This window comes from Genypterus blacodes, unplaced genomic scaffold, assembly GCF_046128005.1.
Source record: "Genypterus blacodes isolate CSIRO-AG114 ecotype Tasmania unplaced genomic scaffold, CSIRO-AGI_Gbla_v1 ptg000053l_1, whole genome shotgun sequence".
Taxonomy (NCBI): domain Eukaryota; kingdom Metazoa; phylum Chordata; class Actinopteri; order Ophidiiformes; family Ophidiidae; genus Genypterus; species Genypterus blacodes.
In genome coordinates, this window is record NW_027466865.1 from 5,566,687 (window position 1) to 5,593,795 (window position 27,109).

Sequence of the window (27,109 nt, forward strand, 5' to 3'; positions counted from 1 at the left end):
AAGGACACGTTGTGTTCTATGTCTTTTATTTCAAAGTTTGTTATAAAAATGCTGTTCAAGGCTTCTCTGTCGGAAGGAACAAAGCTTTTGATGTGCATAGGGGGATGAACTCTAACGTTTCTAACCCAAAGTACATAACAAGCATTTCTAAATGAAAACAGGAGATCCAGTGAATTTACAAGAACTGGGAATGAAATTAAAGCAACAACTTCTGCTTGCAAAAGAACCTCCAACACCAGGCCACAAACCTCAGTTCCCTGAGTTAGTAACAACAACAACAAAGTCCCTATGGAGGTGACGGCAATCAGAATGAACCCCAAGCAACTATTGCATCCATCTATAGTAGTGACATCTACGTGTTAGAAAATAAATGAATCTATTGTGCAAGCACTAGGAAGTAATCAAAGGATAATAAGAGTTTCATTTGTGCAATCTACTAGCAAGGCAACACCGAGAAGGAGGTATGTCCTAAAAATTGTCATGTCTTCTCAATTAAAGCTGTGTGTGTGTGTGTGTGTTTGTGTGCATGCATGTAGGTGAAAGCCGCATTCAGGCATCGGCTGCAAATAATGATGCATTTGTATCATTGCAAATTTGAGCTTTGAGCCTCTGGCCTGAGAACTCTTGAGTGTGTGTGTGATTCCATGCAGCTCCAAGGCCTGTGTGAGCTGTGTGTACACATACAACCAAGTCTGCTATTTAAGACATAGAAAAGTGGTTTCAACTGTTGCGTTCTTGTTGTGGAGACAGTGCATTCAGGATTAGAGTTATATACAATGTTATTTGTACAAAATAAGAAATGCCGATGCCCCTCCCTGGCTTTTTTTTATATAAACAAAGTGTACAGGTAGGTACATCTTGCAGCAGCGCAGAGGCTGAATCCAGTATTGCTCTCTTGTAAAAGTGCCAACACAGTGTGTGAGTGTGTTAAAAACCCTGTACGGCTCTGTCACTTTAAAGTGTCTCTCAGGATTAAAAGCGACTTTCAGTGGTTTCCGTAGCGCGTCTCAAATGGACTCGACACCACGCTCAGAGCCTGTCCCCTGTGTGTGTGTGTGTGTGTGTCCAGACTGAGATAGCTGCTCAGCGTGTCAGCACCATAGGTGTCCATATTGAGGTGACTCAGCCCCGTCCGTGCCATCTTCAGACGTTGAGTCATTGAGAGCCTTTATCGATCAGCCAAGAAATATCTCCCGTCCTGCAGCCCGAGGGGAATCAAACACATCCATCAGAGACACACACACACACACACACGCGCGCATCACAAACACACACACACACATGCTTCTTATCAATATAAGTAATTACTATTAAAATCAGGAAATAAGAGAAGCTTATATTTGTCCGTACTTGCCCAGTCGTGCCAACATCCTTCATTTTTGTGTGTGTGCGTTATTTGAAGTGAAAGACACCAGACAGTTGAGTCAAATACAAACGGAAACATGAGGACAACACAACAGCTCAATCATAAGCACATCAAGCAACAATTAAATATGGAAAAGCCCACAAAAGCATTCGAATTACAGCTGATCAAGACAAACCAGATCCCCGTGCTCACTTGTAACCTGAACTTTTATTTTCTGCATGTTGTGTCGTGACGAGTCAGATGTATGCCAGACTTTTATCATCTGAGCTCATGTTGGTTCTAGTTTTAAGTCTTGCAGAATAAATGTCATGTAGTATCTGACATATCATGACACAATTGTTAAGTTAGAAGTCGTGAATAAGCCCATTTATCTTAATGTTCTCTGTATATATTTTTTTTCCATGAGCAAATAAACTAAAAAACTAAAAAGCAATCAAATAATGAAATAGTAAATCTTGATTTGTTGTTAATGTTCAATTCTTTTCCCTAAAATCACTTTATATTTTTCTGTATGTGACCGACTACTCCCATGAGACAAACCAGTTTACTGAAACACATGTGTAGCAGTGTTGTTGAAATTAGTAACTTGTATGATATTTGACATGTGATTAAAGTCACATGGTCCGTGACTCTTTCCCTGTCACACTGATTTGTTTGGTTAGTCACATTTGTTAAGCGTGTCCAGATAACTTACTCCACATCCCGCTTCTTAATCATCTTTCCAGATCCTAAGACCTCTGCCACCCGGGATACAATGGGGTCATAGTTCATGCTGGCCACAGCCACCACCTCCTCACCCCTGCAGACGGGTGAGATCAGACCGGATCAAAGCGAGCACGCAAATATCACAATAATCCATATTGTATAAAAATTAACCAAGAATCTTACTCAGCTCAAACCTACCTGGTATAAAATGCCACAAATTTTAATTCATCCAAATCTCCTTGTATAATGACGTCATCAAATCCATCACCATAACCTTCACAAATAAGAATATAGACACATTTTACACACAGTTGGGATTAAAACAAAAACAACTAAGGTTCAGGTCTGGGATCATTGTCTTGATTTGTGCAGCTACATGGCTGTGTGGTGATTTCTCTCCTTTACGCTTCAGACTGACAGCATGTCTGCCCACTAGACCGACCCCCCAAACGTACCCGCATAGCGTATGGTCTTCCCAAACATGGCCGACCAGAAGTAGGGCACAGTTTTAATCTCGGCGGCTCTGCCCATCATGCCGAGCGCTGCCACTCTTCCTGTCAATGATGCAAAAAACAAAAACATACAAAAAGGTGTCGCCCTTAAAGCATGAGCACTACATCGTCATCATCATTGATCGCGTGGCGTCGTAACAGCCGGAGTGAGGAAGCTGCGACACACTCACCGTGCACGTGGGCCATCTGCCAGTGAGGGATGTTCACCTTCTTGTTGTTGCGAGGCGGGAAAGGAAACATCACTACATCTCCTCCAGCGAAGACGCCGTCGATGTTGGTCTGCATCGTCTGGGGGGAAGGTTGAGGAATGAATAAACCACATATGGGATTCAAACTCTGGAGGTCGACGGGTTGATGTCTCAAATACCTTGTTGACTGTGATGAAGCCCTTGGAGTCCATGTGAATCCCACTCTGTTTCAGGAAGCCGGTTGCAGGAACACTCCCTGAGTAAAGACGCACAACAAACTGGTTCAACACGCATTCAGCTACAAACAACAGACACACACACACAGAAACCAACCGACAACAGTGAGGAGAGAGTGGCCTGAAGGTTCACCTGCTCCGATGACGCACACATCTGCCCGCAGGACCTTCCCGCTCTTCAGCACCACCTCTTTCAGCTGTGGAACACAAAAACATGCTAGATGTGTATACAGCCGCTCACACATCTGCGCATAATGTTAGGTCAATTCTACTGTCGCAACGTTGCTACGTGCTTCAAAATCCTTTTTTTACAAGCTTTCTTTAACGTTCCAAGTTCCTAAAAGTCATTACATCATCTTCATCATAAGGTGGCACTGCTGAGCATCATGTCATGCTGTTTCTCTCACTTTGTGAATACCTGTCCATGATGGCCTATCATCTCCGACACCTCGTTTAGCATGTAGAACTTCACCCTGTTTGCCTCGTACAGCTGCAAAACAAGAGACGACAACAACAGTGAGCGCAAGCAGTGACAGCCCCCACGTCTCCGTCTCCGTCCAGCCTTTGCCCCATCCAAACTACTCCCCAGGGGGACAAAACCCAGGTCTCCAGCCGGGTGCCCTGGGCTGTGAGCTTTGAGGAGGCCGCTGTGCTAATGGAGACGCCGCTGTAGCACTGGAGGGCAGGATCCACCTTGATCATGATACAAGTCTGCACGTTCTTGTTTATCATCGAGATTAGTTTTAGTTCATTTAGAAGAAAGTGACATAAATATGGAAAAATTCTAATCATTCCTGGCCCCTTCTACCAATCTTCAATCTTTCATCATCAATACAAGTAATTCCTTTGTCTCTAAAAGATCGATTACTGCTAATGAGAACACATTTACATCTACGGTGGGGGTGTTCACCAGAGAAATCACCAGAGAAAATTTGCATTTTAACCGGTGGCCATGTTGTGCTGATGATGAGTGTTTGGGATGTGGCTCCTCTCCTGATTTCCCAGGGGTGCGTCCCTACCTTCATTATGGCCTTGCCCATTTTCTCCCCGAGAGCTTTTTTAAAGGGAACCGTCTCGATCCCGATGATGGAGACAGAGTGGGCCTTGTCAGTGAGAGCCGCAGCCACCTCCATACCTGCCAACCCCAACGAAGAAGCAACATTAAATGCATCAATCTGCGTCTATCTGAAGAACAGCAACATCTAAGGCATCACGTTGAATCAGAGTCCATTATGTCTTTTTCCCACCGACAAAAGACGTTCCTACGATCACGGCGTTCTTGTTGTTGGCCAGGCTGGCGATGCTGTTTGCGTCCTCGGGCGTCCTGAGGTGAAACACGTTCTTCACCTCGTTACCTTTGTAGCTCATCGGTTTGGGCCTTTCGAGCAGAAAATGGCAGCAATCAAATATCAGCTTATACATTTACAAACTTAAGCTGCTTATTGGCAAAAACATCAGTGAATCAGTTCTGTTCGGTTTGGGAAGTTTTCTTGTTTTTTTTTGTCCTTACTTGCTTCCTGTAGCGATGAAGAGTTTCCTGTACTCCATCCTCAAACCATCTTCAAAGGTCACAGATCGTGTTTTCACATCTACCGCCACAACCTGGAACAAATGTAAATGAGATGTTCAAAAGTGTGAAGGACATATTTTGTTCAAACTAAACCAAGACAAATTAGATTTTTCATGTGAAGTCAGAAGTGACATTTTTACATTTTACAGAATTGGATGAATAATTGAAAGGGATTCATGGTTAATGATAAGATGACACTCTCACCTCCTTCTCTGTGAACAATTCAATGTCATGGTTCTGCAGAAAATCCAAGGAGCGCAACCTCAGCTGCTCTGCTGTGCTCTCTAGGGACTAAGGGTGAGACAGTTAGTGCACCGACAAAATAATAAACAAACACTGTCCACCTTCAGATGAACAACATCAACAATGCAACTAAACCTGAATCCCTGCGGACCACAAATTGACTCACTTACAATCAATGACATAACACAAATTCAGTCACTCACTTACAGTTTAAACTGAGCATTACTTTTCATCACTATGACAACGGCTCATAAACATCCAGATGCTTTTCAAACAGCCACTACAGAGATCTGAGGCGCCCACGCGCTCCTGCATACATGACTCCTGATTCTGTTCCTGGCCGTTAAACTTGTGCAACGTGTGCAAACCATTCCTCTCCGTAGCCTCTTGTTGTTGTGAAGCGCAGTCGTCATCCTGTTTTTGCACAAAGGAACAGAAGCGGTGCCTCTGCAGTCTCTTACGTCACCTCCTGGTCTTAGTTACGCGCTCTGGATCTGTGTACAAACCTTACTCAGTTTAGGCCTGTCGTACGGAGGATGTCTGTCCGTCGTGCACATGACGATGCGATCTGTGAAGCCCTCCTGCCTCAGCGTCTCTGCACACACCAGACCAGCTGGACCTGCGGGCACAATCACAGGCTCACCATCAACAGAGGAATGTGTGGAGCAGACTTGTAAGTATTCATCGCTTCTTATCACATTTTATTGCATATAAAAGTGGTAAGTAAATAAAAGTAATCAGTAATAATTCCTCTAAAGTAAGGGTGCTGGCTGCTTGAGTTGCTGTAGGCTGGTTTCTTCCTCTGTCCACTCCTCTGACTTACGTAAAAGTGCCTTTATATTAACTTCAAACCGTAACTTTTTATTTCTTTCCTTGTTTCACTCTCTTCATTTGGAGCCTTTGTTTTGTTTCCTCAGGTTATGGACACTGGGATGCTCTTTCCTCCTGCAGTCCTCCAGTGTGGCTCCTATGCTGTCTTAGAGCTCCCTCTACTGGTAAACGATGTAACTGCATTCAACTTTACGAACAAGGATTCACTCTTAATGAACTTGTTTTGTTTTTTTTTGTTTTCTCTCTCTCCTCCAGTCGTGAAAATAAATAAAGATTTTTATTTGATACAGATTTTGCCTTTATAATGTATATTATAAGTATATGAGTAACAGGAGATGTTCTTGATTTACTTGACATGTTTAGATCAGCGGTCATTATATCATTGAAATATCCAATGTTATCTATATAATTGGAAAAATGTGGTTTTGTGTATCTTCTATAGAATTTTCTGTCATATAATGTGTTTTGTTCGAAAATAGTGATAAAACTCATCACAATCTAAAGAAAGCAAAATAAAATCTGCCCTTTTCTTCCTCCATTCATGGGAGTGAATACAGAGGTACAACATGTCACTGACCTGAGCCGATGATTAAAACATGGCTGAAGCCTGTGCTGGAGTTAATGACTGCTGAACATCGGGCCATGGCCTTTGACCGTTTCTGCGTCTGAAGAGCCTGGAAATGTTTGAAAGATCTCACATCAGTCATGTGGTCCATTTATTGGCCTGTGCAACTTCTCCACAGCTTTTTTTTACCTGTTTGTTCGCACGAATGATCACCTTGTCCTTTTCAACTCTGACCTGGAGCAAACAGACACACAGAGTGATGTGTTCACTTCCGGCTGGTGCTTAGCGACATGATAAGGCAGGGAATGTGAAAGAGACAGCGTCAGTGAGGAAGGGTCACCTGGAAGGTCGGCAGGCTGTCCAGCCCTGGGAATTCCTCAATGTCTCCTGTTGCAATGTTGAAACACGCGCCATGCCAGGGACAGCGCACATGACCTTTTGACAAGACACCTGTAACCATAGAGGTGAAAGGTTATTCAGATGAATGAAGGAATCAATGAAAATTTAAATCTTAACTCACCTTTGACTAAAGGTGCTCCATAGTGTGGACACTTGTGGCCCATTGCTGAGAACTCCCCGTGTTCTTTGATTAATAAAGCTCTTCCACTTCCCAAGTCAACCTCTCGCATCCTGTCAAACACACACAAACGCACAATTGTGCATGAATGTTCCCTCACATCGCACCGAGCATAGATTTGATGTTTTGCAGGAGGAAAGATGTCTTGGTCTTAAATGTTTGTTTACGCAGTATTTCAATATTTCATTATATTCACACACATCTAAATACAGTTGTCAGCCACTCAGGTGGTGACAAACTCTCCAACCAACAGAGAAACGTGGCTTTGCTTCCAGGTTTGCTCCAGCCTCTCGCTTCTACGTTCCACAAAATTGTGCATGTTGAGGCACCAGTGACTCCTACTGGTCAGTTAGGGTGTGTGTTCTCTGTCATGTTCTTACTGTCCATTTTCCAGATCTTTAACATGACAGACAGAGGCCTCCACATAGTCCCGCGGCTTGTAGAGGGGTAGAGGAGTGGAGTCGTCATCTGAGCCATGACCCAGAGCGCCGTTAGGTCTGCAGTCAGCAAAGGGACTCGCTTTGCCATTAGGTGACAACCCGTCCACCTCTTTTTCTTTTTCCAGGAGAGAGAGTTCCACTTTGACTTCCACTGCAAGACACATACACTTGATCATCATCATCATCTATCATCAACATCTCGCTCTACTTCATATTACCAGCAAAATAATACTGTATAGCTTTTTGGTGGATATCTGTGGTAGAATATACTTTTTGATTCCAACAAACATTAGTAAATTGCAGTCTTTTGTGAATGTAATTACTATAAATGTGGGGGCTATTGATTTGAAAAGTGTGAGTTGGAGAGGAAGAGCGTCAGCAGTTCTGGGACCAATGGACTCTGACGAATCTGACTAATTGAGCCAAACCAGAGCAGGAAGAGGACGACTGCAGAGACAGTTTCTCTTCTTTCTTTCCTCTCAGCTAAACTAAAGCAAATCAGTGCCAGTCATATCTGCACGGTGCCAAACATGAACGCTGTCAGTTCAAACTGCGTATCTGCACATCTACATTTGGCCAATTCACCTCTCGACTGGTCGCAGTCACAATGGAGTAATAATCAGATTGGAATTTCCATAAATATAGAAGATCTGGATGTAAAAGTGTAAGTGTCATGTAATCTTAGGCAGCAGTATGAATATTTCAGTGATGCTGCTTTCCTTCATGGGTAGATGTGAGGGCTCTGATAGAAGAGAGGATCTTCATCTCTCTTTTGGGAAATATCTGCTTCCCTTTGATGACATCTGATGCACCACAGCAGCTTTTATATTTTCTGAACATTTGAGGAATGGTTGTATAACCCTTTTCACTGCAGCAGGCTTTATCTGTTTGGCTGGAAAAATGTGCTGATCATCCGGTTCTTACAACAGTAATCTGGCTGGAATTTTCTCCTGCTGGGCAAGTCTTAATTAAAATCAATGGAAAATCATAACAGTGACTGCCATCGCAGTAGAACACAAAGAGAACACTTTCCAGAGCTGCAGAGAATCTCTGGATTCCGTCCTGATATCTGTGGCTATACGGGAGATCAACACACTGATTTAAGCATAAATAATGTACTAAACGTTATCAGGTGTAGAGCTGCAGCATTGGCACAAAGAGGGTTTAGCTCCACACATATATCACTGGATTCACTATAATTGTAGGATAAACTATACGATAATAATAACCTTATATTCTTTTAAAATATGAGATTATATGTAAGCTTGGGATCAATGTGTCTAATGGTCTTGTTCTAATATCACAGCTTTCCTCATTTTAAATTTATGACCCACTAATGTATATCTTTATTCAGAAGCCAATTCTCCTTAGTTATACATAAATCTTCCAGAGCGTTTACATAAACAACAGAGCCACGCATCAGCAATGTCGCCTCCTGATTTAACAGGCAGCAACATTACAGCAAGTAGGATGTGTGTGTGTGTGTGTGTGTGTGTGTTTAAACAGACACCCTCACTTCACTGCATTGCTGCCCCAATGCGACATTCATGAGCTCTGCTGCTGCAATCCCTGCTCCACTTTGGGCTCTGTCAACCTATAGAAGCGTCTGGGCTCAATGTTTTTGTAGCTTCTTGGGGGAAAGAAGGGGGTCACACTTTTCAGGTTTTTCACACTCAACACCCGTCACACACGCCTTTCAATATTAAGTGATCATTTTAAAGATCACTCTTGGATGCACCTTCAAATCTGAGATCGACACCGAAATTCAATGGGTTGTTCCTGGAATCCTGCCCCACTTTTCAACCTGGTTTTGTCAAAATTGGTTGAGAACTTTGAGTAATCTTGTTAAACTGCACTTGTCCAAATGCACATATTCTTGAGAATCTGTGAACTATGAAAAGTTGCTGTATATCTGTCTAATGCTCTTGAATCCTGTCCAACCTTAACAGACTTCCATGTGACGTTTGAATAATTAAATCGGTGGTCACACTTTGACAGACGAGTCCCCAGAGGTCTGTCAGTCACCGCTTGATTCTGCTTGATTCTTCTCTTGCTCAGCTCACTGCGTGTTCTTTGTGTGAAATGTTTAAACATTGTGTCAGATGCTGCTATTCATATCTCACTGCGTATTCCTGCTGACTGTAGAGGCCACAGTGAGGATTAAGATTCCTCCCCCACTGAACACTCTGAAGCAAACAGGGCCGTGTGGAGGCGGCAGGTGTGTTGCATAAATGCTTTTAAACTGTCACTTGATATTTTTAAAACCACATATTCACTGTAATTTATATTCCTGCCTTTGCTTTGACAACACAATTACCATTCTCCTCAGAATACACCCACTACAAGATTTTGTTTGATCTAAATTCGATATGATCCAATAAAATGAATCTGCAACAAAAGCTACCTAAGTATATCAAGCACACGTTCATTTCTGATGCTGGATTTTATGGTGGTGTTGTATTGGATCCCATTGATTGCATGTCCACCCCTATTAACATAAATGAAGGGCAATTGCAGCAAAATTTAAGACCGGAAAAAGGAAAACAAACACATGCAGAACGCCTTGTAGTCAGTGTAATTCATCTTGATGAATCATACTGTATATGACCCATTGGTCATATACAGTATGTGTCAACCTGCCACATCGTCCTACAACTTCACTCTTAGAAATCAAATCAGCACCTCTCCGGCACAGTGTCGACAAAAACTGAACATGAAAGGCACTTTAATTAAAACATACACATATATAATCGATGCTCTAGACACATTGGGGTTGCAACCTGTATCTACAGGGGTGAGCGAAGCAATACAAACAGCTTACAACACACACCACAGGGTTTAATCCACACTTCTCTGATGCAATCTCAAGAAAAGCAGGAATTTTTCACACTAGTTTCGGTTGACTCTCTGCAGGTGAGATGTTTTCGACTTAATTTACCTGGCTTGGGTTTGGAGAAGCATCCTCCCATGATGGGCCCAGGATTGAGGGACACCCAGGGAGAGGGAGGGGAGAGAGAGGGGGAGGGGGCGGTCAGACGGTCGGGCTGGGGTGCTTGGTCGGGAGGTAAAGATAACACCAAACTGGGGGTATGAGAACCTGCAGGTCCAGGATGGCCATCGCACACGTCAGCTCCTCATCATCATCTGTAAGCTGGCACAGCAACACAACAAATACTCAGAAACCAGCAAAATACTGTAATCTTGTGAAATGTGATGGTATGAAGTTGAACAGCATTTCTTATTTGACTTCATTTGAGGAAGGAAAGTTTGGAGATCTGTGTTTAAGTGAATGAAACTGAAACACTGCTCATTTTATTCTCTTGCTGCTGGTGCAGTATATGAATTTTTTGGAAACCACAGAGACATCCAGCTGCACCCAGTCCTGCCTCCACAACTGAGACATGATTGACAAGAGAGGTTGTTATCCCCCTTGTGGTAGATGGTGGTATTTTGGGGGCTCAAAGGTTTTCCCCAAATCAGATTCCATCAGCAGGAGGCGCTACAGAGACGTGATATTTTTCCCAGAGCACCAATTCCAGGGACACATGTAGCTCCAATAGGTTTTGTCTGTTGTTCTGCTGATGTCTAATATGAGCGTAGTTGTCGTGACGTAATCCGACGCCTCCACTGTCTCACCTGAGCTTCTGTTTGCTCGCTGGAGTCTTGAAGGTAGTTTGACCTTCAGCATTCACATCAGAAACCTCAAAAGTGTGATCCGTTTGTTTATGATCCAGGCTTTTTCTAATCAGTCACAGTCAGTCAGTCAGTTGCTGTGTGTGTGTGTGTGTGTGTGTGTGTGTGTGTGTGTGTGTGTGTGTGTGTGTGTGTGTGTGTGTGTGTGGTTGTTTTTACAAGGATCAAATGGATGATATTGGTCTTAACTGTTTGGAAGGATTAGAAGCCTGTGGAGAGCAGAAACCGTTCTCTCTCTTACTCTCTCTCTGTGTACGTGTGTGTGTGTGTGTATAACATGCTTTAGTTTGTTAAAAAGGAAGTAATTGTGTTAATTGGGAACATTTCCACACACACGGTTACCTTTGTTCATGCATATTGCATGGGAAACAGTTAAATATTAACAGCACTCCAATACCTATTAACTTTCTCGTCACACTGGGCTTTAAAGGGAATCAGGGGCCCCTTGAGTTTCAAAATCCCCCCTTGTTTTGTTGCCACGTTGGCCACACATTTCTGCCAGCTCTGGTATTTCACCAACACACACACATACAGTAAATACACAGAGTTAAATGGCTGGTATGAATGTGAGCACTCATTGGATGGCAGGTGACTCACTCCACACAGTGCAATCCATCACCATATTATCCTTTTGAGGTGCAAGAAAAGGACTGCTTGATATTCTGAGCACATCTTAACGTGCTTGAACTTGAAAAAAAAAAAAGTGTGTGGACTGCTGAGTGGAGCGGCGCTTAGAAAAGTTCCAGAGAACAAATGAGAAATGGAAAGATCTCCTCTGACTCCCTACAGCTCCTGTTAGGGTAGAGTCACTGTCAGGAGTGAGCGGCTGCGTCTGTGCTGACGTCTCAATCAACTCTGCTTCTTTCTCACACATTTTTATTCAAAGTAAAAGCATTTGTTTCAGTTAAGGTTTTTTTCAGATCTGACCATTTTTTCGTTTTTGTGGTATGCCTGTAATATTTAATCATTCACTTGTTCACTGAAATGGAATTATCTTCAGATAAAATAAGTTTTTTTTATGTTTGATTAAAGCTACATGATGCTAACAATTATTTAGATACTGAAGTTTTTCTGAATATTGTGGATGTAACTACTTATCCACATTTAAACGTTACTTTATACTCTTTTTTTCAGATAACAAAGATGGACACACCATCCAGGTAATTCTACAATTAACTAAGCTACTAACTAAACTACTTTTCCCCAGCAGCTTGATGGTAGCTTAAGCTATTTTCAAGCCAATGTAGCTTTTCCAGTAACTTCAAAAGCTTGTTTAGAACGCACACTGATCTCAACGCAACACTACTGCCTTGCTCATATCCCAGCATACACCATTCATCTGAGTCACCTGGTGTAGCCTAATGGTGCTAAGATGATTTCACATAACTATGATTCTGACCATTCGTGAAGGAAATTGGTATTTTTTTGGTGTTGTTGTAATCTCTCATTTTCAGACTCCTGGTTGTTTGCTTTGAAAGTAAAATAGCAAAAATATTTAATATTGCCCCAATATTCAATGTAGTTAGCTAAATTTTTTCTGGAGTTTGTAGTGTAGCCAGTTATTTTATTAAAAGAGGTGCTTAGCTGCAGCTTAACTCAGTTTAATCATAAGTAGCTTGTAGCTTTAAACGCTACCAATTCAAAGTGGCTTTCCCAACGATGTTCAATACTTCTCTCAATCTCCATGGTGACCGTTTGTCTTTCCCAGCATTTATTTCACATTCACAGCCAACTGTGTGATGGGTAATTCCAGAAAAATATCAGATCATTTTTAAGGAGAACTTTGGTCCTCATGACATCTGCTTTCTCACATGTTGCCATGTTAATAATTCAGTAGAGCTGAAACTTTGTTGAACGACAAATTGGATGAGAAAGAGCTGCTGTCCTGGGCTTCAAGCAAGTCCAAGATATTTTGTGCAAAACTAAAGTAGGTTAAGCAGATTTGGTCCTCACAACATATGACGCAGATCCCAGTCTTTCACTGTTGGGCCTGTCCCCAAGCAGTGCTAATAATCCTTGCTGCAAACAGGCTGTCAGTTTCACTCATTTCCCCGCAAATGTAAAACCTGTTACTGGAATGTTGGGGGGGGGGGGGGGGGGGGGGGGGGGGGGAATTAGCAAATGCAGCTGCGAATTGGTGGTGAGGGAGCTGATCTATACGGAAAACAGGAATGTGGAGTGCCAAGAGCCTGTTGGTCAATCTGAATGACAGAAACCCACATAGATGAAGACAACTCGTGGGGACTCTCATTAGCTGATCGGTGAAACTGTCATTCTCTATACGTCTAGACTGAACCCCTCTCATGATGCACATTCAGATATCAGAACACAGTAAGACAAACAGGAGTCAATGCTGCAACATCCACATGGTTTTCTTCAAACATTTGCTATGTTAGACTGTGGTAAGCGATTAGGGCTCTCTGATCTCCAGCTGATAAGGGGGCGAGAGCTCACCACCGTTCACCTGCACTCTTAATATTTGACCACGCCTCTTTCCCTCAACGCGTGCAAGCGCTCCAGGTTGGATAAGTACAAGATAAGCCTCAAACATCTCCTGATTGCACAAAACTAACAAATGAGGCACCAGTCTGCCCTCGAGATGCTGAGGGGGGTTTGACTTATCGTTCTTATACTATAAAGAGTAAATACTTGATTAAACTGATCACATTAACCTTGAAGAGGTCTTTGATGAGTGCGGTCATCCTACACCCTGAGCAAGTTCAGTCACAAAATGCATGCATGTATTTGTTTGCTTGAAGATGGAGTGATATACTGTAGGTAAGGAGGCCTAAGGACAGCAGCTCCACGTGGTTCCACACTGTGTGTAGGGTGAGTGTGTAGGGGTGTGGCGTAAATTAGTAAACAATCGTTGCTAAATAACTGAAAAGGACTCTGCATACTGGCTGAACCATGTTTGAACCATGTTTTTACTGTGGGCAGGTTACAGAGGTCATGTAGTTAAGCCGAGTAGCACATAGATGCCACGTGGCTCAAGAAAACAAACGATTATCCTGTCAGCCAGCCAGGTTTACATGTCCAAAGAGTTCCATAGGGAGCAACTAAATGAGCCGATTCATACAGTGCCGCTTTCAAAGTACTTCAAGTTGACCCAAAGTGTGGATTCGGTATATCAAAACTTCTCTAAAGCCGATTTACACTAGGCACTACACACTTGTATCAGGTTATTTTCATGCCGCTTTCAACTTCTCCATGATGTCATGGAAAACCAGAATTGTGGCTGACAGAGGGGTGCACACTCCTACAGGGACGCTGCGATTCCACGGGCAAAAACTACTCCCATATTGAACCTTGTCTCATCACACAGAGAAATAGACACATGCACAGATAAGTATAATGACAGACATTTACATTTAAACAGCAATGGTATATTTTCCTGTATTTGAAAGACCCTTTTTAACACTTTTAGCAGCTTATAGATGAGTATTTAATATGGACCATTGCCTCATGTGTGTAGTGGTACTGATTGGAAACAAACCATGATTTCCAGAGTCATGTGCAGCTATTTCATTCATTTGGTTTCACTGTGATCAGTGTTGACAACTGTCACTGGACTTCCAGAGAAGTGCTGCACTGTGTATGAGCAGTAGTGCACCAACGCAGGCAAAATCCAAGCTGATTACACACAGAACATGACATTCTGCCACAATATGAGGCACCAATCAATCAGAGTGATAAGTGGGTATAGTATTGACAGCAGGAGGAATAAAGAGCTTACCATGGAGCAGGTGCACTGAGATCCTGTGTGACTCCCGTTGCTCCGTTTACCCTGCAGAGCTCGGCAGCATATTAGCTCAGGAGTCCCGGAGCAACCCTGTCCCTCTCCAGGATTGGCTGTGTCTCTGCTGGAGTATCCCCAATCTGTGTGTCCCGTAGCCTCCTCCTCCTCCTCTCTGCTTCCTCTTCCCTGCTCTGGATGCAGCAGAGGCTCTGGGGTGTGTGTGTGTGTGTGTGTGTGTGTGTGTGGGAGTTGCTCTCTCTCGCTCTCTCTCTCTCTCTCTCTCTCTCCCTCCTGAGGACCTTTGGCAGCTCCTCAGCTGTGTGCAGTATTAATGGAGTTGCTGAGGGGGATGCTAACACAGCATGAACGCTCACCGCTGCCTGCTCTCTTCCTCCCTTCCCTCGTCTCCCACAGGCAAACACGTCCACACACTCTTCTCACACGCGCTCTGTTTTTCTGCTCAGAGCCTTTTCAGCCTCGCCCTCAGATGCCAAAGACCTGACTTGCCAGTTAAGCCTGATCAAAGATTTGCAGTCCCCCCCCCCCTGCTGCTGCTGCCCTGCTTGGTCTGGCTGCCCCCTCGCCGCACTGCTCGCTCCCTTATTGTGCATGCACGCCGCTGCGAGAACTTACACCAGTGCTGAACACTATGGAAACGGCACAGTTCTCTCAAGAAGCAGCGCACAGCAGAGGGAGAAAAGTGCAGCTGGTTAGTGCAGTAAGTCCCACTCTCAGTCGAGGGGGGAGCAGAAAGAGCTCGTAAAAAGCAATAGTGAGTGTCATTTAAGGAGGCGTGTTGCAAGATTAAAGGTTAGGAATGATAAAGATTATACGTTTTCAGGGTGAGCTAATTTTTCCAAAACAGAGGAGCACAAGAGTCTAAACTTTGACATTTCTACTCAAATTTACATGAAACTATATACTTCGTGTCTTTTCCTGCCCTGCTTCCCCAGGGTTACTGGTTTATGTATTTGTATCACATTATTCATTCATCATTCCCTGCTTTATTTGGTTGTACTCTCCTCTCCTCCCCTTTCAGACATTTCACCTCCTGCCCTTGTGTGTTTCCCACCTGTCTTGATTGTCTGCCTCACCCTGATTGGTTTCACCTGTTCCTCATTATCTTTCCCTCCCTGGTGGTGTGATCAGTCTGTGCTCTCTCTCTCGCTCGCTCGCTCTCTCTCTCTCTCTGCCCTTTAGTCTTTGTTCTTTATATCAACGCATTCTTCCAATTTCTGTGTATAAATCTAACAGGGATGAAAAGGCAAAATGTTACCTTTCAGCATCCCGCTGTTGGACTTTGGCCATCCGTAAGTGCAAAAGCAACAGGGAAATCTTGGTTTACTAATCTTCAAAACATCTTTCCTCTCCTCGCCCAGTTTGATTTTCCAGAGAACATGCATGAGCTCTGAGCCCTGTGTCGTTCATTGGACCCGTTTGCAGAGAATGATCACTCACACACACATTGTTTACACAGGTAATATCCAACCAACAAAATGATATAACTTAAACAGTGTGTTTGCTAAATCGAACAATCAAACTTTACACGTGTCTGCATATTTGGAGTGAAATAAGTCATGCTTCAGGCCACAAGGAGGAGTAAACTTATATGTTCATCCTCCTCTCTCTCTCTCTCTCTCTCTCTCTCTCTCTCTCTCTCTCTCTCTCTCTCTCTCTCTCTCTCTCTCTCTCTCTCTCTCTCTCTCTGTGTGAGGGGGTGTGTAAGCACAGTAAAATGACTGATCAGCTCTACTGGTGGGCTGCTTGCATCACTCAGTCTAATTGAATCAGCGCATCAACCAAAATCCCTGATTAAGAAAAACGGACTGAATCCTTGCCATACTGAATGTAAGATCACAGCCTGCATACATATAGCAATATTAGGGTAGAGTCAACCTCTGTGACTTCATTCATTCATTCATCCATTCATTCATTCGATCTAAGCCTTTATAATGGGGCAGCAAAAACAAACACACAGATTAATACAAGTCATTACGCAATTTTTGACACTTACGTTCTTATCACATAAAAGTGGGGGAAAGGAATCCAGTCAGTTCGGATGATTACAATGTACAGCAGTGTACTAAAGCCAGATTGTGCATTAAGGAGCAAAGAACCTTACAGTGCCAAGTCCCTCCCTGAAACGAAATTTAACACAGAGGAACTGCAGCAGTGGAATGCAGCTTTTATTAAAGTGAGCTATTCACCGCAGCCTGTGTGCTCCCAGACCCTGAACGCTGCATATCAGCCTATCAGCCTATCAGGCTTGTTCACATCAGTTAAACTACTGTAACTCCTCTCATGCAGAGACGTTTTACACTCTGCAGTACAAAAAGTGGTATTTTAAACCATTCATCTCAACATGATATCTGGTTGTGTATGTTTTTTCAAAGCCTTTATTGAAAATATACTTTGCTGCAGTTGCTGTCTGTTGTTACAGAGTCATCTATACATATTAATATCATATGCAGATTAAATTGTACAGTACTTCTAACCACAGAGCGCCACGTAAAAATCAAAACTTAATGTCTTAGCCATGAATGTGTGACAGACTATTTTCAATGTTTATTTAATGCTAAATGTTAAAGCTCTGCTGCTGCTACTAATGTGCACATCTACTTGTATTTATCCTTCTTATCATCTCTATGAAACTGCAGCTGTTAATGAGTCTTTATTTCACACTAGTTACTGGAAAAAGTCCTTGAAACCTTTCTATTATTCTATTTTACTGCTCTCATAAAAGGATAGAGAAATTATTTCAGTTTACCAGGTATGGAAACTATACAGATGTGTTCAGCAAGTCAACGTGAAATATAACCACCTTGAATGCTCCTTCAGTCACAATACTGTATGTTACACTGTTCATCTCTGTCTCACACACGATCATAGCCTCTGAGATATTTCACAAATGATTGTATTGTCATCGCTATAAACTGACTGACTCATGTCTCACTAACATCAAGTACATGAATGTGTGGAAAATAACACATTTGTCCATGAGAAAGCTATACAACTTCTGTCCTCATGTACTGTGTTGTCCTGTGCGTCACCTGAGGAGTGTTTGGTTCGCTCGGTGGCCTTTGTTCAAAGTCCCCCATGCACACAGCTATAAAGAAGAGGGTACCTCCGATCACCAACGCCAGACCTCCAAACCATCCCGAGAACATTGCCTCTCCGATCTCCCAGCGTGGCATCACATCGGGAAAACCCGCATTCCAGAAGTCCACCACAGTCGTATAGGCCACAATAGAGACCGGGGCCAGAGTGGTGAGCCCAGAGACCCAAGCCAGCACCCCAGCGAGGATGAGGACCCCTCTCTTCACACCGGGCTGCCCCATGAAGAGCTCAATCCCATCGAGCCCTGGAAAGGCGACCAGCAGAGCCAAAGCTCCGGTGCTTACAGACACAAACATGAGCACCCTGGAGATCTGCAGGTCCATAGGCAGTGACAGGATGGAATCGTAAGCTTTACACTGGATTCCAACCTCCTCTGTGTAGAGACAAGTGTGCCACAGGCCAGAGAACCAGTTCTCCATTTCGTTCAGTTCAGAGTTCATCGTCTTCCACAGTGGAAGGAAAGTAGTGACAAGAGAAGTCACCAGGCCCCCCAAAGTCACAAAGGATGCAGTTCTCTGCATCATTTTTGTCGTAAGAAAAACCATCTTCTACCGCTGTCGTTGGCACTGACACACACATAAACACCCATACACACTCTGTGCTGCAGTTCCTGCTCTGTGGCGCAGGTCTAAGGAACAGGTTGGGAGCCCCTGAGCGGCAGTGTAGCCCGTCCCACCTGGACAGCTCACTTAATCATGCTTTCTTAATAGAAATGCTCCTGATAAGTGGGAGATAATCCTCCCCCGTGGCATTACAACAGACATACTGCTTTGTTTCAGTTTTAAATTATCATCACAGTGAACAATGAGCACTTTTTTTAACATGAAACCAGATATGTCCGATGGGATTCTGGGCCGAGTGTGTGCACAAGGAGACTTAAATGAATGAAACATGAGCAAGCTGGGCATTGGAGGACACACAAAACGACCAACAGCCACCCAAGGGATGAGCATAATGACCTGTTTCTATGGGAGAGAAATTCAACCTATGGTCGTCTTTTGAAGTGGTGATTATTTGAGAGGAAATGTTGTTGCTGATGTCACCCATGAGAGTAAGTTATTGTTATTGTAGCCAGGCCATTTATATGCTACGGAAAGGAAGAGAAAAGTGTCCCATTTGCCAAAGTGTCTCAAGTATCTTGACTATGAATGAATCACTTTGTGCTCATTGCAACACGATTTACAACAGAGTTAGATGAGTACAACACTGGGACGTTACAGATCTTAGAGGTACAGCTGGCAGCGAACAGGAAATCAAACCTTGTGCCTTGTGGAATTTAGGTCAACCTCTTTTTCTGAATCCAAAAGCAATTTAGAGAGTAAATGACAAATGACAAGTCTTTTTAAGGATGGATCTTCCTTCTTCCTAAACTGAAATGAAATACTTCAGACCTTGTGTCACGACCTTGCAGAGGTAAAAGGAATTCACCACCTTATACAAAGCAGCGTTGTCTGAGCTTATCCTTCATAGATCTGTGGAAGCTGAGACTCCTGAAGGACACTGCTAATTTGATGAAAGGTCAATCCTTGACCTTCAGCTTGTTTCTGGTATATGGGCTACAAAACCTTTTTATTTATGACAAGGGTCTTGCAAAGAATACGTTTTTATTACAAAAAATGTCAGAGACTACAAAACAAAAGAATGTATCCTTAAATCTTAATTTCGAGGCATCACCTGTGATTCTACACAGCATCTTACATACTGAGGCGGAAAAGAGTGAAAACTGTGACTCGTTCCATATGAGATTTATTAAGGCCTTATATACATGGATCCCATGTGGCTCAATATTTCATAACTGCATGTTACAGATTGCTATATTATACAGATTATACAAGCTTATGTCTGTCAGTTATAGTAACAAGGGATAATGTCACAACTGTTTACTAATCCTAACATACAGTATATTACATTGAAACAGCTTTAAGACAGACGCAGTATATACCTCTTACTACTCACTTCTTTGACATCTTCTGACAGTCCAGCCTTGTTAACAGTGTCAGAGCTGAGAGTAATACTGTGATAAATACAGATAATGATGCATGACAATATATGATAGATGCATTTAGATGACAGAGGATGAATTGTAAATCAAGATGGCTGGAACTGGAAACTGGAAGTGGAAAATTGTACGTTGGCACCAGTATGAGTTCTTACAGTAAATCGCTTAAATATATAAGAATGAAGCACCGAATAAAACCTAAATCAAGTTTTGTTCTGTGTTTGCTATATGAATAAATGACAAACTAAACATTAAAAAATGTTTCATCCTTTATGATTCTGACACCAAACCTTCGTTCGTGTTCAGTTTCACTTGTGGCTGAGATGAAGAGAGTCAGAGAACATCTGGCTGAAGTTTTAACCGCACATAAAAAAACAGGTACACTCTCATACTGCATGGATAAAGGGCTGGCAGGTTGTGACATGCTAGGTCCAATGTAAAGAAAAGGCTGGAAGTAGGTGTGAAGAGAGGAGAGCCCAGCTCGCCTGGTCATCCTAAATGTCGGAGCCCATCTCAGCACACTGTTTGTCTGATATGTGTGTGGCGAGGGACTCGATGATGTCCAACAGCAGCAGCTGGCTGAGCGACCTCAGGTTGGGTAGCTTGGATACCTTTGGCAGGGGAGGAGAGCAAAGAAAAGGGCAAAAAATTAGACATAAAGAAAAACTGACCGACTCGAAAAGAGAAAAATGAAGAATGGGTAGCACTTGGTCGCTCATGCAAAAAAAACGAAGCATAATCAAAACGAGTGCTCTCCAGGGACATTGGGTAACAGTAAACACAGTGGCACTATCGCCCTCAGCATTATGGGATGAGGTGCTTGCACAGCCGGCCAGGCTGTACAAGCACACGGTCTCGTCTCCACATAGAAGGTGGAGGGAAATCCACCAGGGCAAAGGTGTCGGCCTCCCACAAAGAGGACGGGCCTAGAGGGTTAGCTCAGCTGCACTGAGTGGGCAGCAAACCCCCAGGGCTCCAGACACGAGCCCACCCACCTTGATGAACTGATGGACAATAATGTGTAGGCAGTGCTTCTTCATGTCCAGAGCCTGCGTCTTGTCTGCTGCTTCCAGAATCTGAAGGGGAGGAAATTGAGGTAAAACTTAATGAAGAAATCTCACAAATGTTTTTTTTTGTTAAAGGGAACAATGTGATCATATTGGTTACAATAAAAACATAAATACCTGCAAGACGTTCTCCACAGTGACATTCATCTCCAGATTCTGCTTGCAGTAAGCCTGGAGCCTGTTATTGGAAAACCCGTAGTAATATGGCGCCGCAAAAAGATAGCTGTTTATCACAAGTCGAGTCAAGGATGACAACATGAACATACTCACAAATGAAGAAATTATTAACACATTATGGTGGTGCCAACAAAACAAAAACTGCATTTTATTCATAGCACGTCACTGAATGTTGACTCCTGTGTCGTACCAACGTTACCTCTGCACATTTAAAGGTTCCTTTTGTGGCAAACTTTACATATAAAGTTAATATTATTTTCAATAAGTAATAAGATGGATTGTGAAGGATACAGGGAATCCTCTGGAGGCATGTTGACGTCGCCATAGTAGATGTAACGCAGCATGGATTCAAACGCCTGCTTACTTGGAACCATCTCACCGATGGAGATGTTCACCTGACCATCCTCAGGCATGAAGGAACGAAACATGGCCTCAAAGTAACTGAGGGGTGAAATCACACATTAGAATCTGGATAAAGTTCTGGGTTTGAATAGATGTTATAGCTACTGTACATGTGCAGAATGAGTCCTGTACCTGGAGCGAGCGGCCAGTATTACTTTATGAGCTGGACGTGGTTGTCCGTCAAGCAGCAGAATAATGTCGCAGAACTCCAGGCCGCCGCCTCCCTCCAGGCAGGCCTTCATGTCCTGCACCAGAGAGGTCCCTATGTCCACCGGCTGGTCTGAGTACAGCCTAGGAGGAGGCTGCTGCTTACGACGGACAATTTCAACAATCAGCGGGGTGGACAGACGCTCAAACTCCTTGGTCATGATCACCTGGTTGAAGTGTGATTCCTTCACCACAAAGTTCAGGCAATGTTCCTGGAGGAAGAAGAAATATTTGTTTGGCGCAAGTGCTAAAACATATTCTCTTTCATTAGCATCTGTTTTTAGTGTTGAAGTGGACATACTTTGAGCTGATCCAGTTGCAGTTTGTTGGCATTTTCACACACACTCAGAACGTTCTGCAGGTCCACCGACGCTTCGATATACTGAACACACAGCTGCTCAAGCCGGGAAAGCCTAAAACTAAGTGCAAGCTTGTAAACGTCCATGATTAGGAGGACGTCCTGGACATGACCTAGGGAGACAGGCAAGGAAGAGAACATGACATGAGTGTGTCACGTGTGTTCTCTCAGGTACCACCCAGTCGGACAAACGAGGTCATCATGTAAAGAAAGCTACCTCTGCGTGGATACTGGATCTTGTCTGTGTAGAGGAACTGCATTAACACTTCGAAAGGCTGCGCCTCTGCTTCTCTGATGGACACCTCGAGCATAGGCTGCGTCCCCGATGGTCTGTTGCCTCCTGGGAGATCCCTCAGGCCTCCAGCCGCCCCGTCGTCACTCTCCTCGCTGCTCTCCTGTTTGCTCTTCTGTGGAGTCGAGGACAAAGACAGAACATTACGTAACACTTTCAGTGCAACATTCCAGCTGACGTCCCACTGCTAAGATTGTTGATAATAATGTGTATAATGTTTTGATAGTAGTTAATGTTTCCTCACTTCAAAGAGTTGTTGATTTTGCACCCTGCCTACAAGCACATGGTGACCTTAGATGTTATTGAAAGACACCAAATGCTTTAAATGGCCATGTTGTGCCAAATTAAAAGAAATGAGAAGGTCAACTTGCTGTCAACTAAATTTACAAATTCTTTGTTTTGCATGTCGATGATGAACTAATCTTTACAAACTAGAGTCCAATTATTCTTCCTACAAACATCACAGCGTGTGATCTGCAGCTGGACCAAACCTTAAAACAATTCATGTATTTTGACGAAATAATAAATGCCATTATATTGCAGCTTTATATGTTCTTTCTACAGAAAATGTTACACAACAAAGTTTCAAATGGTTTTTTGATGCTGTAGGGTTTTGTGCTGCACTGTATTATGTTGGGAGATGATTCTAATATTTTGCCATGTCAGCTAGTCAGTATTTATAGAATCTACAATACAGATCTGCTGCCCTCTGCTGGTAGCTTGTAACAAGTCATCTCAAAGGAAATGGAGCGTCTGACCTGTCGCTGCCGGTCTCGAGCCTGCAGGATCTTTTTCCGTAGCCACTGGCATCTTGCAGTAACTAAGGCGATGTGGCCCAAGACTCTCTCCTCCCTCTGGAAGCAGCAACGCACGGAGTCACACACACGCAACACATTTAAGGACAGAAGCAAAGTGTGTGTCGCCTTGTAAAACGAAAACCCACCTCGCCCAAAATAAACTGCACATCACAGAACTGTCGGTTCTCCCACAGTTTCCCATAATCCTCGTGGAGTGTACACTTTGGGTAACATGAGAACTGCAAAAAAGTCACAACATTTATTAGCGGTAATGCAACTACAGGAGATGGAGTAACAAATGGATCATGTTCATTTTTGGCAAGACTGTCTGTAAACAACAACCTGGAATCTGTACATCTCCCCACTGCGCACATTGTTGTCCACAGTCCCTCCAAAGATATACATGGCATCTTGAATCACAGCAGCTGCGTGGAAAAGTCTCCCGCTGGGCATCTGAGGAGGCACAGATGAAGCAGAAGAGGAGAGATGAAGGCAAAGCTGCCAGTACAAAGAGTAAAAACACGACTAGCACTTTCCCATTCATAACTTATCCTGTGAATAAAACAGAAAATTAGGATTTTGTTGAGCAACTCTCATTACCTATTGCCACAGCACTAAATGTTTGTTAAGTTGGTTACCTCACTGTCCAGGCTGGGATGGATCACCTCCCACGTTTGAGAGTCCACGTCGTAGCAGTGTAGCTCATTAGGCAGAGTGTTGTCAGCAGCGCCGCCAAATACATACAGGTGGCGGTCAAAGGCCACCATGGTGTGGCCGTAACGTCTCTGAGGGGGGGGAGGGGAGCCGCGCAGTAAGTGCTCAGTGGGGATGCGGGTCCACCTGGGGACAAATGAGCAAGAACGATTAGAACAGCGGGGAAATATGGGCAAAAGAGTCGAGTTGAGTGGAGTTGAGCTTTCTCACATGTGGCCCCTGAACTCAAACTGAAAGAGGTTGTTGGTGATCTTGGCGCCACTCTGACCAGAAAAGACAAACATCTTGTCCCTGCATACGGCCACAGGGAAGTTGCAGCACGAAGGAGGAATCTCCCCGCTCTGATCGATCTGAATAACACAACAGCAGAGAGGCGGAGACGTTACTACATTGAGCCGACGTGAATATTCTTGTTCTATTAAACAGGTTTAAAGTAAAGAGTTTGAAGTTGAACGGGTTTTACTGGCCTCCTCCCAGCAGGCGTGTTCTCGGTCCTGCAGATTGATAGTCCACATGTCATTCAGTCTACACGGACACGGACAAGAATATCGCCAATATTAGGTTGAAAATAAGTGACTGTGGTGGATGTGAGATAAGGAAAAGCAAAGTCAAACATACCTGGCATTCCCATCGTAGCCAGCAAAGATCCAAAGCTTATCACTGTAGACTGTAGCTCCATGTGCTGAACGGGCCACTGGCAAGCTGAAGCACACAAACACTCAGAGTGACAGTGTCTTCACAGGACCAATAACAATAAGCTACTGTCATTGGAAAGGGAATATAAAAATCTTAAAAGGGTTAAATGATATGTTCTGAGCCCAACAGACAAGGCAGATAGCAAGGGCTTTGATTTGCTTGTGGAAGAATGAAACTCTTGGGGTGATTATTAATTTGCAGGATTCAGAGGTTCCCAAAGGTCTTTGCGTGTACAGTTCTGACAAACCTGGGCCAACAAACAGGGATTACAGTACATTTTAAAACACTTACGGGTTAAGATATTTCCATGCAAGGCTCAGGACATATCAATCAACCCTTGAAACTTTAAAAATACACAAGTCGTGCATTTACCTTCCCTCCACTTTCCATTCTGTCCACTGCCCCGTTGCAAACTTGTACTCAAAAAGGTCATTTTTGTTTTTCAAGTTGGAGTTGGAGTAAATATCTCCAGTGTAGCCCCCTGAAATGTAACACATCAAACAATATCACTCAATATAATATCACACAACTCAATATCATCCACATCAAGTGACTCTGAGAAGTGCAGAATGAAAACGACATGTCATGAGGAGGACTATGAGGTTAAAACTCTCACCGAAAACAAACATGCTGCTGCCATAGACGACGGCTGAATGGTGATATCTGGGAGCAGGAGGGGTTCCAGTGGTGAAAGCTCTGTAAAGTAGAAGAGAGAGAAGGCCGTGAAATGGTATTCTGACAGCTGCCGTCCTTATAAAAGCTCATTTGGAGCCGATGCGCGGTGCAGTGCAGCGGACTTACCGACACCAGGAGCAGTCCTTCACGTCGAAGCGGAGTAAATCGTTCAGCATGTTTTTCCTATTGTGCCACACAGAAAACAAACGGATAAACAGATAATGGCTTTTAAGAGTGGTAACTGAAACAAAGAACAAAGAAGCCGGGTAAAATATTATTTCTCCTCACCCATTGTCTCCTCCAAACACATATATGGCATCCCTGTATGCCACAACTGTATGCTTGCTGCGTCTGAGTCAAGACAAAAGATGAGGTTGCATAAAGGTCAACAAAAGTCCATGGAGGAACAATACAGATGAAATAGAACATAATCAGATATCATACAACCACATGGCCAAAAGTATGTGGACAGCTGACCGTGATATTTAAACAGTAAGTCACTGTTGTCATTCCTCCTCCATCAGAGTTAGTGAACTCTCATGTTTGACAATGTACAGTAAAACAATATATAGGATAGGATAGGGCGTTTATTGATCTCACAGATGAGAAATTCAGTCGACACAGTAGCAAAGGTACAGAACAAGAAATACAAAATAAATACATATACAACCAATATACACATATATACCTTTTGTATGTGTGAGGTAGAAACGGTTTTTTTAAAGCAGAAAAAAAAAAATACCCAATATATTGTTATTGTTATAAACTATATTAGGTTAAGATAAAATAATCCTTAATTTGTCCCACAATGGGGAAATTCACATTGTTACAGCCGCAAAGTGGATAGTGCAAAACAATAAAGGGCATTCATTTTAAAAATAAATAAATATTATATATATATTTTAAACCAATTATATATATATATATTACACCGTCGGATTATATATATATACTATATATATATATATATATATATATATATATATATATATATATATATAGTATATATATACACACTACCAGTCAAGTTTGGACACACCTTCTCATTCTCTTCTCTTCTCAGTCCAAACTTTTGACTGGTAGTGTATATACAACACACGCACACAGTTATGACCCGTTATAAAGTTTAGTATAGTAACATACAGTGAATGTTTTAGATATTTATCATTCAAAAAGCCAGTGTTTTTCCGAATATCGTGTCGAAAATCTATTATTACCGTAAGTACTGTATAAGGCCCCGTCTGTATTACGGTACAGACCATAATATCAACACAACTCTGAGTCAATTGATAATGACGTCATTAAAATCATGTTACCTTGCACCGACAAACTCGTCGCACGGAGGCAGCCTTCTCCACCGGTGGACGGTCTCAAACGGGCCGAAGTTAAGCGTCAGATATTCCACGCTGTCAGAGCAACTGTGGTCGAAATCAACACTCGGGGCCACTTTGGTTGACTTACAGGACATCGTTGCTAACTTATTCAGCTGGTGACTCCTCGGTGCCGCTTTATTTGCAGCTACGTGAACGCCATTGTCCGTGCCGGTCGACCCGTAGAAGCGCCTGCTAGCTGACAACCGGACAGAAAATATGTACTAGGCTTTGTTTACGTTAGAAGATTAAAGTCTTCCGGTTAGCTACATAGCTAGCATTGGCTAGCTACGTGCTACTGCTTAGCAGCAAAGAAAAGCGGACGTAAGTTTAACGCTACACGTGTTTCACTTAAGTATTTCGCTGAAAGTGTACAGCAAGTCTGAATTTATTAATAAAATAAAATCACAGCGAGATTTTGAGCACGAATACTAATCTGGTTCAACAAGAGCTGTCATCACACATAAGCTAGTCGCCCACGCCCCTACTGCACGCTTCACTGTGATTGGTCAAGGCGTTTTTTTCTTCTTCTTGATCACGGTTCACTGCAGTTTTGCTTCCGCTCGGACATCT

At 43.1% G+C, this 27,109-nt stretch overlaps 3 protein-coding genes across 5 annotated transcripts; all 3 read right to left on the minus strand.

Moving 5' to 3' along the window:
• Positions 1–19: 19 nt before the first annotated feature.
• Positions 20–10,202, minus strand: aifm3 (AIF family member 3). Of its 3 annotated transcripts, XM_076151031.1 has the most exons (20): positions 10,172–10,202; positions 7,174–7,384; positions 6,737–6,846; positions 6,557–6,666; positions 6,406–6,450; positions 6,229–6,325; positions 5,327–5,439; positions 4,782–4,868; positions 4,518–4,609; positions 4,255–4,385; positions 4,027–4,142; positions 3,426–3,497; positions 3,141–3,204; positions 2,951–3,027; positions 2,754–2,871; positions 2,527–2,625; positions 2,270–2,345; positions 2,061–2,165; positions 1,351–1,371; positions 20–1,198 (listed from the first exon to the last, which is right to left on the minus strand). In XM_076151031.1, the coding sequence occupies exons 1-20, from the start codon at positions 10,200–10,202 to the stop codon at positions 1,156–1,158; spliced, it is 1,818 nt and encodes a 605-aa protein (XP_076007146.1). In that variant the 3' UTR covers positions 20–1,155. The 3 variants fall into 3 exon arrangements, with proteins under 3 accessions (XP_076007146.1, XP_076007145.1, XP_076007144.1); XM_076151030.1 differs by lacking the exon at positions 1,351–1,371; XM_076151029.1 differs by lacking the exon at positions 1,351–1,371 and having other exon boundaries at positions 10,163–10,202.
• A 7,468-nt stretch (positions 10,203–17,670) lies between these two features.
• Positions 17,671–18,327, minus strand: cldn26 (claudin 26). The gene has a single exon (XM_076150661.1). It carries the CDS (start codon positions 18,325–18,327, stop codon positions 17,671–17,673), a length of 657 nt encoding a protein of 218 aa, XP_076006776.1.
• Positions 18,328–19,510: 1,183 nt separating this feature from the next.
• lztr1 (leucine zipper like post translational regulator 1) lies at positions 19,511–27,045 on the minus strand. The gene is made up of 19 exons (XM_076150987.1): positions 26,483–27,045; positions 25,455–25,517; positions 25,293–25,349; positions 25,108–25,187; positions 24,864–24,972; positions 24,414–24,497; positions 24,263–24,320; positions 24,006–24,145; positions 23,720–23,921; positions 23,424–23,534; positions 23,228–23,320; positions 23,043–23,138; positions 22,210–22,399; positions 21,936–22,105; positions 21,560–21,846; positions 21,317–21,466; positions 20,966–21,071; positions 20,777–20,857; positions 19,511–20,392 (listed from the first exon to the last, which is right to left on the minus strand). The coding sequence occupies exons 1-19, from the start codon at positions 26,632–26,634 to the stop codon at positions 20,276–20,278; spliced, it is 2,346 nt and encodes a 781-aa protein (XP_076007102.1). The 5' UTR covers positions 26,635–27,045; the 3' UTR covers positions 19,511–20,275.
• Positions 27,046–27,109: the final 64 nt, after the last annotated feature.

Coding starts and splice junctions, on each gene's coding strand:
- cldn26 (XM_076150661.1), bottom strand. CDS start 18,327: ATGGTTTTTCTTACGACAAAAATGATGCAGAGAACTGCATCCTTTGTG.
- lztr1 (XM_076150987.1), bottom strand. CDS start 26,634: ATGTCCTGTAAGTCAACCAAAGTGGCCCCGAGTGTTGATTTCGACCAC. Junction 23,922..24,005: donor TTTGAGTTCAGGGGCCACAT/GTGAGAAAGCTC, acceptor ATTTGTCCCCAG/GTGGACCCGCATCCCCACTG. Junction 23,321..23,423: donor GGGAGATGTACAGATTCCAG/GTTGTTGTTTAC, acceptor ACTTTTTTGCAG/TTCTCATGTTACCCAAAGTG.
- aifm3 (XM_076151031.1), bottom strand. CDS start 10,202: ATGGGAGGATGCTTCTCCAAACCCAAGCCAG. Junction 3,498..4,026: donor TGGGCAAGGCCATAATGAAG/GTAGGGACGCAC, acceptor CTTGTTTTGCAG/CTGTACGAGGCAAACAGGGT. Junction 1,199..1,350: donor ATGTTGGCACGACTGGGCAA/GTACGGACAAAT, acceptor CTCGGGCTGCAG/GACGGGAGATATTTCTTGGC.